The sequence below is a fragment of the Calonectris borealis genome, chromosome 1 (genome assembly GCF_964195595.1).
Source record: "Calonectris borealis chromosome 1, bCalBor7.hap1.2, whole genome shotgun sequence".
Taxonomy (NCBI): domain Eukaryota; kingdom Metazoa; phylum Chordata; class Aves; order Procellariiformes; family Procellariidae; genus Calonectris; species Calonectris borealis.
The window spans coordinates 8594629-8607288 of NC_134312.1; the positions used below are offsets into that span (position 1 = coordinate 8594629).

The window sequence follows — 12660 nt, forward strand, 5'->3', positions numbered from 1 at the left end:
CTACTGTCTATCTACACAGTATGTGTGTTGGCAATTAACAGCCTAGTTTAAAGCAACAGCATCAAATAGTAATCAGATGAAGGCAACTGTTCAGGGCCACTAATATTCCCGCTTTCCACAGTAATCATGCAAAAGTACCCTGAGAAGTGAAGCAACTCCACAGCTAGTGCAGTATTCAATGCTCCAGATGAAGTCAAATACAAGCCTTAGTACCAAATTAAATGCTATCACTTTCACACCCATAACATATAATGAAGCTCAAGGATAGAGGATCTGAACAAACTACTATGATATACATGAAATCACTGACATATTTCATATGAATAGCTTAACATAAAGGTCAAGAATGCAATGAAATCATTCTCTATGCAGAAATGGGGAAAATACGAAGTATCGTGCACTCCCTTACCTCAGTAACATAAGTGCTGGGTAAATCAGAGTGAGAATCCTCTTCCTGTTTCAGGCTGGCATCTGAAATCTCCTCCTCGGTTCTTACCATAACTCCATCCATGAGTTCACTACTATTCCTGCTGCTGAATTTGGAGGCATCATCTTCATTGTAGGCTGACTGTTCCTCATCACTCAACTTGGACTGATGGATATCATCTGGGAAAGTATTTGTTTCTAGGGTATCGGGAGGATCTGTCAGGTCAGCTGACTGAATATCTGAATCAACAGTAAGTTCTGCCTGAGTGACAGAGGAGGAGATGTCTTCAGCAGCAACGGTGCGGATTATGACACTTGGCGTGTGGCACTGCACTGTGACATTGTCACTTGTATTTAACAAATGCTCTGGCTGTAAGCAGTATTTGCAAAAAGAGACACAAACAAAACCAAAAAACATCAGAGACTTTCCTCCAAGTATCTTAAATCTTTCAGCAAATAAGCGCAAAAGGATTCAAGGAACTCATTACTAAGTGTAATTTAGAGTTTTACACATATAACATGTCAGCCCAGATAATCTGTTGCCCTTTCCTGGCCTTAAATGATGAATTTGTATACTGAATTTGGTGTCAACTGTTCTTTCAGTCACAAATAAAGTAAATATGTACTATGAAAGAGGCAACTGTTCAGGTGAGGATCACCGTAGATTCAAAAAATCAGAGTTTTTTCCCCTGAATTTTGCATCACTTTTGGTATTCAATCTCCAGTTTGCTTCCCCTTCCCTCCCTCTTAATAAAAAGTAATACTGTCACTACCATACAAGTCTTGTGAACACCAATATTCATTTGTGAGAGTAACTGGAAACATCAGTATTTTGTTTTTCTGGGGGGCAAGCCACTAGATGGAGACATCATGTGCAGCCACAGTAAGAACTAAGTTGCTTACAAAGCTAGGTTTTGAAGCAACTTGAAGCTGCTTTTTAAAAACAATACAAAAAAAGAAATTCTTACTCTTCAGTATTTTAAGCAAAGTAACACTGTTATGACTTAAAACTGCTCTACAAATTTAATATGCACATATAGGAGCCTGCATTATTATGTTCTCTTCCCCCCACTGCCCAAACTCCAGTCCTTTCGCTGCTCAAAATACATACCGATAAGGCATGAACTATGATCTGTTCTGGGGAGGCTGGAGCAGCAGCAGCCGTTAGGGTCATGGTAGGACTAGTCGTCAGTGTTAAAGGCAGGCCTTGGCTTGAGCTTGTCTGTAGTAAATATGTACCTGGTGTTCCAGTTGGCTGGAGATGGAAAGACTACAAAGGATAACACAAGTTTAATCCCCAAACACACTACCTTCCTGGGCCACACTGAGCACTCAGAGCATGCTTATTTACATGAACTAGCCTAACTGTAACTCCCCTGAAAAACAAACAAACAAATCCAATCCCTACTGCATTGATTGCTGTACTGCACTCAAGAAGTAGAAAGAAACTCATCTATAGCAGGACTGTATTATGCTGTACAACAGCAGGAAGAAAGGAACAAATTCAGCTTACTCTTAACATTGAGATGGAAGAGAAACTGTGCTATAAATTACAGGACAATGGAATTGAGAGAATCTTTACTTGCTGGGAGTTTCCTCTGGTTCCATTATGTCAGATTTCAACAACAACAAAAAAAAGCAAGCACAAAGGAAAACTTCATAGCACTAAGGCATTAAGATAGATTTAAAGCATTTAACTGTAACCCACATTTTACTCCACAGCTCTAATGCATTACGTATTTAGAAATACATTTTGCTTTGAACTTTTAAGTTTTAGATCTCTTAACTTCCTCTTACCACTTGAAAACTATTTTTTTGGGAAATGCACCACTCCATAGTCTAAGAAGTAGCTGTGCTTAAAAGAAAAAACACAATAACAAATATCAGTTCTCTGTTACTTACTGGAAGAATCTCAAAGGTCTGTAGCGTTCCACTGTTTAGTGTTATTGTCTCAGAGTCAACAGTAGCAGCAGGGGAATCAGATGAGGCTGCAAAAGGAAGGAAAAAAAGAAAAAGAAAGTATGTAAACCAAAATGTTTCAGCCCTGCAGAGAGCATAACATACTATAATTACTACATAGCAGGGTACTGTTAATTCCAGTAAGAGGAGAAAGAAAACTGGCTGCAATCCTAATGACAAGGTTCTCTAATTGGTACCCAGCATACAATACTATTTAAAGAGGGCACTCTACAATCCAAAAGAGCGAAAGAAAGAAAGTATGGTTTTAGTGCACAGAGATAAAAGCAGACAAATAACATGATCTGATGTAATTACTTTTTGTAATGAGATTTCTAAGAGGTTCTGGTGTAATGATATCCTTTGGATCATGTATTACTTGTTTTAAACTGGTGTTAGGTTTAATATTGCTATGTTTCCCATGGACCTCTTTTTTTTTTGTATTTTTAACCTTTTCTGCCCTCCACAGTATGTCCACCACCGATGAAACATCAGATGCTCCCCAAGATATATGCCTACCCTGTGTGTTATAATTGCAGTGTATAAAAGCTGTAAGTATTCATACTACAAGCGTGTAATTATTTATGCAATTATCTCCATTAATTCTAAAAGTAACGAAGAGAAGCATTGAAAACAGTTTACGTATCAGACATTTCAAGACCACCAGGTCCAAACAGCTCATACCCAAAGCTTTATAAGATATCAAAAAACCTATTCAGAACCATAATTATGATTTTTACTTACTCTTAAAAAATTCACAAGTTCCAGGAAGCTGGAGGCAAATTAATATTTTGCCTGGGATCATCCAGTAATTCCATAAATATCGAAAGGGCAAAAGACCTACATGATGACAGCAGTGCTCCAAGCACTGGAAACTTGGCCATCTCAGACTCCGTGGCTTCAAAGTAGAATAATTTTGGTCTCTTAAGAAGATACAAGCTCCGATTTTGAAGCTTTTATTGTTGTAATGGCATGTTCAAGGTTTCCTGCTGCAGATTTCCTGGCACCTACTAGCAGACAGCTGTAAAGTGTGGCCTGTCTGTTACCTAGCCAGTTACGTTCATAAAGCTTACAGGAATTACCCCTTTGAAACCTTGAGGCTTCTCTCAAATGCAGCTGAAACTGGCTAACAGGTTCAGCTCTCACCAGATTGGGAAACAGACAGAAAAGACACTATACAAAACTCACTCGGATTACGCAAACAGAAATTCTTCAGGAAAGCAGACTAAAATGGGGAAAAAGGCAAGTGACATCACAAAATAATCATTACAGAATTAAATTCAGAAAGGACTAAAGGTTACAGAATACCAGCACTTCTTGCCTGCTCATCAAAACCCAATAGCTTTGACCAAGCTTGGTTGAAATATGAGACCACTGCAGTATTACTACAGATAAAAAGTTCTTGGCTTGGTGTTGCGTGACTTTTTAATTAAGAAATAAACCAGATAAAATGAAGATGGCACTTAAGTAGATTAAGATAGGCTAATATAATGAAATTATAAGCAAGAAAAGGTCTACCATATGCCTATCTAGTCATAGTCTGAATAAGCAGTTCTTAGCCCGATTAATTAATTTTGTAACCAGCAAGACTAAAGCACTAGATTTTCCAAATAAAATTCACAAATGACAAACTGCAAAATACTAGACAATGGAGAATGACAGGCTGCATACGGGATGACTGGAGTTACTTAATAAGATTAGTTACAAAACCAAACAATAAGCACTACAATCAAAGTAGACCTGGTAATAAATGTTTGATAATGAGCAAAGTTCATCCTTAAGAGGATGGGAAGCACCAACTTAAAAAAAAAATACAGTGGCTAGAGCAGATCATCAGCTGAACGCCAGTGTGACTTGGAAGCTAACACTTTCCAGAGTGTTTGTGCCTAGAAATAACTGCATAATACAGAGCAGGACTAGAAAAAACATTATATACCTTCCCTTCAGTGTCCTTCATCAGAACTTAGGTACAGCAGTGTATACATTTTACAAAAGGAGATCTTGTACGTAATATTCATTGTTCTGGACAAGAGCTACCAGAAGAAACTTAAGGAATAAACATATATACTGCATCTTTATTAAGAGGCTTGCGTACTGAAGCCTTTTCAAAGAACACGTTGTATGGCAAGCTCTTGTGTGCGTGCACACAGACAGACACCTACAACACCTATGTCCAGGCCCGCCAATTGCAGCTTCTTGGTGCTATTGTCACAGTAATATCTACATTTGCCTAACAGAAGTTAGAAACGGGCAAATGGAATCCAGAAACCCTTAATCTGAAGTTATGGCAAGACCAAAGCAGAATTAATAAAATTCTTTAAGACATGCCCACTCCTCCCTTCACTATCTGAACATAACACGTTTAGGTTTTAGGTTTCATTAGGGGACAGCGAGTTGTTCGTTTCAGCTACTTACAGACATGCGTAATCTGGACTGGAATCTGCAAAGCTGCCATAGGGCTTGGTGCGTTGCCTGCGTTCTCCTCTAAGCGAGCCACTCGAATCTGCACGTGCTGAACCCCCGAACTGGAATTAGTGTTTGGTAATCCACTTCCAGATTTGTTCTCCGAAAGCTGATGCCCTGGGTTGTTTTTTTGGTTCTCATGGAGTTGTTTAAGACCCTTTATCAGCACTGAGAGAAAGAATACTCATGCTAAAGCATGTTGAAGAAGCACATTTGAAATGCTGCATGTGAGGTTTATCCAAGATGAAAAAAGTAACCCAAATCCTTCTGAATTTGGAACCTAAACAATTTATAGAGATATATCAACTAGAAATTTAGCACATACATAAAACACATTTATAGTCAACTACTGGAGTGAACTTGATTTTCTCAAGGAACCTCGACATTTTAGGATGCTTGGGGGAAAAAAAAGAAAAGCTCATAAAATTTTGGACCTCTCTAAAAACATGTATGATATATTCCCAAGTTACAGTCAAGTGCCAGCATCACTAATTGTGTAGTGCTGCTATCAGAAATAAACCCTCCAATCTTACAAAAGACGGAAGCGGATTTGTTCAAGAGGTTGACAGAAGTGTCACTGGAAATAGGGAGCAAGAGACAGAATTAATTTCTCAGTGCCTGCCAATTCTTCGTCTGTGCATGAAGTGGCCCACTGCTCCAATAAACCGCCCACCTTTCTTCCTTATCATCACTCTGGTCCCACTGAGGGAGTAGTTGACATATATAAGGTTACAAAAACTGAGGCCTTTGCTTTTCTACCACTCAAATACAGGGAACTGCTAAACGTCTCCCACTCTTGACAGCATGACATTTTGTCTGGGGAAAGAGAGTGGATGATGTTGATGCAGTGGTGTATTTAAACTATCAATTATTTGATGCAACAACTGTCTACCAACATATGGTTTATACCATAGTAAGCATTACAGGGCTACCCTCTCAACTGCAGCCTCCAGGCATGACTAATGTATAACTACACTGACGACCACAGAAAAAGTATCCATTAAATCACACCTTTCATTATGACGTGCCTAATCTCTCTGGTTTTTTTTCCTCTCCCCAAGACAGAGAAAAGGAGGACTGAAGGTCACGGAGACTGAAACACCCTTTGGCTCAGGCACTAGTTTCTCTGACCAAGAACGAGAGCTATGAGAGACATATTTGGAGAGCTTTATACTCCCGATTCCTCCCCTCCTCCTCACTGTGCAGCTAGTAGTAGCTCTATGTTCTGTCTGCAGCTAAGGTTCCGCACCTCACACAGATGACATTTTAACATTTTAAAGGTAACAGATCTAACCTGAGGTGACACTGTTAGGCTGCAGATACATATCCCCTTCCACCTGAAGAGGTCACATGCCCTCAGATGATGATGATGATCTGCCAGCTGAGCTGCTTATATACATGCTCTCACTTTAGCCCAAGTGAGGGGAGTTGGCAAAATTTACTGTTTAGTTGCATACATCAGCTTGGCTTGTTTCAACTGAAACACTTAAAGATTGCTTGCAGGAGCAATTCAGCCAGCAGATACGAGGGGCCAGCAACTTCCAGCAAAGGAGCAATGTGCTCTTTGGCCAGCAATGCTGTAACTAGACAACAAAATGCCTTATTCCTTTGACATTTGTGAAAGGAGCTTTCAGAAGAAAGGTGTGCAAGTAGTACATTACCAGGGAATGAAACATCTTTGTGGTTTGCAATCTGTCTTTTAATGGTCCACCATTTACTCCGAAGCCACTGTGGTGAGCGGACACTACTCCATCCTTCAGCTAGTAAATCCCAATTGATGTCATTTTCATCAGAAACTTCAAGTTCCGCTATCCTGGCAGGATACAGAAAATATTTACCTGTTAGAAACTACCCTCCAGACTGGAAGGGGTGTTGCACATCTCCGGTCTTGTCACATGTAACAGCAACAAAATGGCATGCTAGTGAATAGTCCACCAGAGCTCATGAATCGACACAGGCTTCCAAGGCTCCACGCTGCCAGAGGTCAAGCAGAATCATAAACAACAGAAGATGGACTAGACCTGTTAGATGATCCAGTCCATCTCCTTGCCATGCAGGATTATTCTCCTTATGTACATATACATTAGGGCTTTGATCAGATTATTGTGAAGCATTCCAAATGATGGTACTTGCATCTTTTCTCTTTGGAAAACCATTCCCCAAACACATCTCCAAGGCAGGAAATACCTCCTGAGATTCAGTCTGAACTTTCACTTAATTAATTTCATGTTACGATATTTGCTTCTGTTTTCTCCTAAATAACACTCATCCGTCCTTAACATAGATTTTTGCCTCCTCTCAGATGCTTCTTAGCCAAAGTAGATGAAGTTAACTACAGTATTAAACAGTTCCTCACAAATCAATCGCATTAGGCTCTCCAGGTAAGGGACAGTCTTCATATAATTTTGGCAGATGTTTTGCACATACTGCATTCTACCAGAATCTGTTGGAATACTACAGGTATCTCTGAATTGCCTCCAGCTCATCTGTACCTGGAGCATATGAAAAAGAGGTGAACAGTGAGAGGGAAAAGATTTTTGTGAAAGTTAAGAAAAGTTCTCTTCACAAAGCAAGAAATAGCACTGAATACTCTTGCTAGCTAAAAAAAACACAAAACAAAAAAACAAAAAGGGAAAAAAGAAAAAAGCTACCCAAAACAACAAAACAACCCTGTAGGATGAGTTAAGGATATCTGGACACACCAAAACAGATACCATTTGTACAGAAATATTAAGAATTATAACCAGCAGATAACCAGCACATTCTGAAATGTGGAATCAGGTTCCTCATTTTGAGTTCAAGTCAAACAGCTTCAGTAAATTAGTAAATATTGCTCTGTAAATAATTTTTAGATTCCCTGTATGTTTTGGCTTTTTATTCCCACCCAAAACTATCAACCCATAAAAATCCACTGGCTAAAAAGCCTGAGTTAAAGGCATTCAAAATGGGAGGAGGACTGGAGAGAGCAAAAGATTTCCAAAGTTACTACCAGGTTGCCAGTTCAAACGTAGTCAAAGATGCCGATATCCAATCAGTGTTGGTGGCCTACATGAAATTAATTTGCAGTCTCGGTTTAGTTCTTTGTAGACAAGATGTCCACATCACAGAAACCACCACCACACTTGACCCTTGTTGGTCATCTCAGCAGAGAGGCCAAGGACTGAACGGGCAGGGAGACTGAACTACCCTCCAGTTAAGGGTTAAAGCGCATTGGTGGGGCAACGTGTGGGAAGCTTGCACGGTCGCTGCCTGTGCTGTACCTTTTCTGTGGAATAAAGAAGACTTCAGTCTCCAGGGTTTTCAATCTGACACCTTTCACGAACACTAACATTCACTAAAAAAACAAAAAACAAAAAATATGTTCAATAATAAATCTCTGGGAACTGTAAACACAGCAGTGATTTTTGGAGGGTTCTAGAGCTTTTAGTGTCTAAGAAACCAGCAAAAGGGACCCCAATGGAATCCTGCTAGCATCATGTATTACGAACCTTTGAAAGTAACTAAAATAACAAACCTCAAGATCAGATTTATTTCGTCTTCCTTGGTCCACTCAGTGCCCCCACTTTGTTTCCAGTTGAGATAGTTGAGCCATTTAGAGCGGCATTGCTTTTCAGAGCGCGTCCCGACCCGTTCTGCTACGGCAGCCCACGATACACCTTGTGTGACAATGTCACCTGGTTCTGTGCTAGTTAGCTCATGCACTACTTCGGCTAGTCTTTTTTCTTCTTTCTCTGTCCACTTTCCTGAAAGAGAGAAAACCCCTCCAAACTTAACTAACAGCAGACACCCTCTGTTCTGATCCGTAACATGTCAACAGATATTTATCTTCAGTGCCTAACACCTCATTCCAGATGCAAATATTGACTTGCAAAGAAGATACAACGGTTCTTACTAACACTTTATATTATATCCATTCTTGACTAAAAAATGCATAATTCCATTGTTTTGCTGTGAAGTTTCTTTCTCTTCTCTTCCTCTTGCAGATGAATAAAGCCACACAGAACTTATCAAAATACTGACCAAACCAAACTGGTCCAAGCTACCTGCATTGTATTAGTTGAAGTAAATTAGCCATGCAATCATTTAGTATGCAGTAATTACATGAGGTCTGACTAAATTTTCCTTCCATTTGAACACATACATTACAAAATAAACAATACTTTACTCCTAACGTGCATCTGTCTCTTAATTGACACCAAATATACAGTGTATGTTTATAAACTTTAAACACAAGGGAAAGTACTTTTTAATCCACCTCAAGAAAATATGCTCCAGTGGCATAAACATATGATGGATAATGGACTGCAAAAATAAACTGAATGTTCTGATGTTTAAGAAGTGAAACTGGAGAAACCTATACCAAATAAGTTCTAAAAATGTCCCCAGATTTCACATTGTAAGTTCCTCATTGTAAGTTCAGAGTTACACGTCTCTGAAAACACCATTGACAAAGGCAAAGGTGACAGAGTTTTAACTAGAATATCCATTACTGACACCAGCATTTACCTCACCTGTATTGCAGGTATCTTTCATCAATCTACATCGATCTTTTACAGATGAAGCACTTCTCCCCAGTGCAGCTCCTATTGTGGCCCAATCATTACCATGCTTTATTCTCAGCCTAAACAGAAACATGCTTATTAGCACTACACTCAGTTAAAAAATTACCAAAATATCAAATGCACTCTAATAAAACCAGAATAAATGTGCACTTTACAGACTTAAAGACAGAATGGGGAGTCACTTAGATACTACAATATTAACATATTTTCTACCATCACTGCTATTTTTTCTATGTGTTTCTAGAAGCCCTTTGGGCCAGCTAAACCACAGGATACTCACTTATAAAATGTTTAATATCTAACTGTCTTGCAGGAATGCTGTGAGGTTTAAGTGCTGTGTTAAGTACAATATGAATGTTTAGATAAACAGCCAACATCCATTCTACACAAGTTCCTCAAGGATTTTCAGGCAGTATAGAGATCACTTGAGGAATCTAAATAATACCTGATGAAAACCCAGGCATCCTACAATTTCAATGAGGCAAAACACTGCATAATCATGTTCATAATTTTAACTGTTATTTTCCTCCCACACATGACAACAGGTTGCTTACATGTTGAGCCATGACTACTTTTGACATATCTGGAACCACAGGCACCTTGCGAATGACACAAACCAGCTAAATGGATCCAAACATATCCATCAACACAATGAAATATACTCCCTTCCTTCCTTCAGTCCAACATGGTTTCTTCAAATTGCTCAACCCTGGAAAGCTGCAAGAGGAGATAAAGTCTGCAGCCCCTCCTCCTTGATCTATCACGTTCATAGTCAAAATCAAAGAGCCTTCCTGACAATTTATATATCTCTCTAATACTTCATAGGGGAGATCCTACCCTTGATCTGCCACCTGCTTTAGAAATAACCTTTGCTCAGGTTTCCTAAAGAAAGGGAATTTCTGTTTTTCAGAAACATAACTGCAAATGTTGACTGTAACAATCCGTAACATTGCTAGTTTCAACAAAAGGCTTGCTTTGTTGCATATTGCTTACATCCTGAAAACACATTAGAAAATAGAAAAAAAAAATCCAAATGTAGTTTCATTTCTCTTCACATTAATTTAGTGACCACTATTTTCTGATAGAATTGGAGCAGTCAAATTTACTTGTAACTTTTCAGTGATTTCATGTAACAAAACCTGTAAAAACTACTCAAGCTACTAAATATAAACAAGGTAGTGTGACCTCGTTAATAAAAAGACTTACTCTTTAAGCTTTTCAATTTCCTCAGGAGTATACCTAAGAAACAGGTAAATAAAAAGACATTATTTTAAACAGAAAACATACAGCATAAATATTTTTACTTCACTAACCACACAGTACACATTTAGTTACAAGAGATTAAGGAATTTCAGCTATAAGAAACAATCTGACTGAAAGCTTCGAAAGAACGTGAAGAACAAGTGCCATTTTCCACATTAGTGCATTTCTAAGGTTATCTGGTCTAACATTCCTCTTATTTGCCAGCAAAATTCCTCATTCTCGGTGATCTTACTACTAAGAATAGAATTAGAATTTTGTGTATTAGTCTCTCAAATAAATAGCTGTTTTCTCCTTACTCTCTCTGTTCACAATCACCATAAGGCTGATTTTCCAGTAAAAAAAAAAAGAAAATCAGCATTGAGATGGTATTTTTAATTTTCAACTACATTTAAAACCTAAAATTTAACATCCTTTTCAGCACTTCTGGATGCCGCCATACCTACAGCTTTACAGATAGGCAAACTAAGGGCACAGGGATGAATTAGCTCAATGTCACAGAAAAAAACTACTTCTCAGCAGACCCGCGCTTGTGTCGAAGTCTTCTAATCATATCAGAATCCTCTCTGCACCTTTGTTTTGTTTTTTTTTTTTTTTTTTTTAAGTTGTGGATACCACCAATTTAACACAACTATTGTCAAGGTTGATATACCAGAATTCAGCAGAGGTGCCTTATGATTCGGAAGAGCTAGGTCTGTTTGGCTAGAATCTTCCATCTCACATATAACATGTCAAACATTAAATACATGACCCTACTCATACCAATCAAACCATGCAGCATTAGAGGTTTTCATACTTTCCAACATGGTTTCTGTCATCATACATGCGAAGAACTCTTCTATAGACAGCAAAGAGAGGCCGATTCAGACCCCAAGCTATTGTCCTGTAGAAATCTTTTCTTTCATCTTTTGACATTTCAAATATAATTTCAGTGGCATCTTTTATTCCACGGGCCTAGAAGAAAGCATTTAAAAAAACAAACAAAAAAAAAACCACAAACAAAACACCTTAGATAAAGCCTCCCAGAAACCAAGAAGAACACTTAAGAACTGAAGCCTAGCATACTATTATGCAACTTTTGATGTATCTCAAATACAACTTTCTATGTCACTCAAAAGTTCAACTGAGTATTTATGAATTAGCTACCTCAAATACAAACCCTTGAACACTAGGTTTTTTTACACTGGAGTCCAGGTAGACACAGAAGCTTTAACTTTCATCTACATTTAAAAAAACCTGTCCAATGTGTATTTTAAGATCAAAAATTGAAGCGTCATTTAGAACATCATGGAAAATAGACTCTGGTGGAATTATCCTGGGGTTATACACTGGAAGGCTGTCAAAAAGCACTATATGAATTTATTACATAATTTTAGATATTCTTTATCTGAAAGCAATTTTTTTCAGTTAAGCTACTCTTCTTGTTCTGATGGAAACTAAAAGCAAATTTGATACAAAAACACTGAAGTATAAAAGGAAAGCTTTAGTTCAACTTCAGCTTAAACTAAAAATCACTATATTTCAATATCTCAAGAAAGCTGATAAATGGGAAAATAATGAGTCAAATGAGTTATCGGTAACTCAAAAAAGTTATTTAGCTAGCTTAAAAAAGCTTCTCTAGATGTAAAAAATAGTATTACCTATGAATGATTTTGTGGCAGAAATTCTAATATACGTGTGGGCAGGCGCACTTTCTACAACTACAATACGGAGGATTTTTATACCAATGAAGGCTAAATTCAGGGCTTTTTTTGACTCACAAATGAAGAATGGTGAACCTGTTATATCCAGGCTATATATTCTCAGCTGTAAGTGCTCAGCTGAAATATTCTCAGCTGTAAGCTTACCACCAATATGACTTATGGGCAATTATCACTGTCAGCGTGTTAACTGCATGCCTATTTTTACACTGAACTCTGACAACAATATATTAAGGGGAAGAAAACCAATACAGGCATCCTGTTAGTGTAATAAAAAAATACAGATATGGCAT

The 12660-nt window shown here is 38.2% G+C and overlaps 1 protein-coding gene across 4 annotated transcripts in view; it reads right to left on the minus strand.

The window, feature by feature from the left end:
- The window catches only part of DMTF1 (cyclin D binding myb like transcription factor 1), a 30653-nt gene that overhangs the window by 4742 nt on the left and 13251 nt on the right, over positions 1-12660 (minus strand). For 3 of the 4 annotated variants that reach the window (XM_075144163.1, XM_075144184.1, XM_075144172.1), the window contains exons 7-15: positions 11464-11621; positions 10614-10646; positions 9357-9466; positions 8360-8588; positions 6507-6658; positions 4798-5013; positions 2329-2414; positions 1538-1696; positions 410-796 (exon numbers count right to left, since the gene is read on the minus strand). In XM_075144163.1, the coding sequence (XP_075000264.1) occupies positions 410-796; positions 1538-1696; positions 2329-2414; positions 4798-5013; positions 6507-6658; positions 8360-8588; positions 9357-9466; positions 10614-10646; positions 11464-11621 (1530 nt within the window). The remainder of the gene's footprint in view (positions 1-409; positions 797-1537; positions 1697-2328; positions 2415-4797; positions 5014-6506; positions 6659-8359; positions 8589-9356; positions 9467-10613; positions 10647-11463; positions 11622-12660) is intronic. The other variant, XM_075144195.1, reaches the window with a different exon arrangement.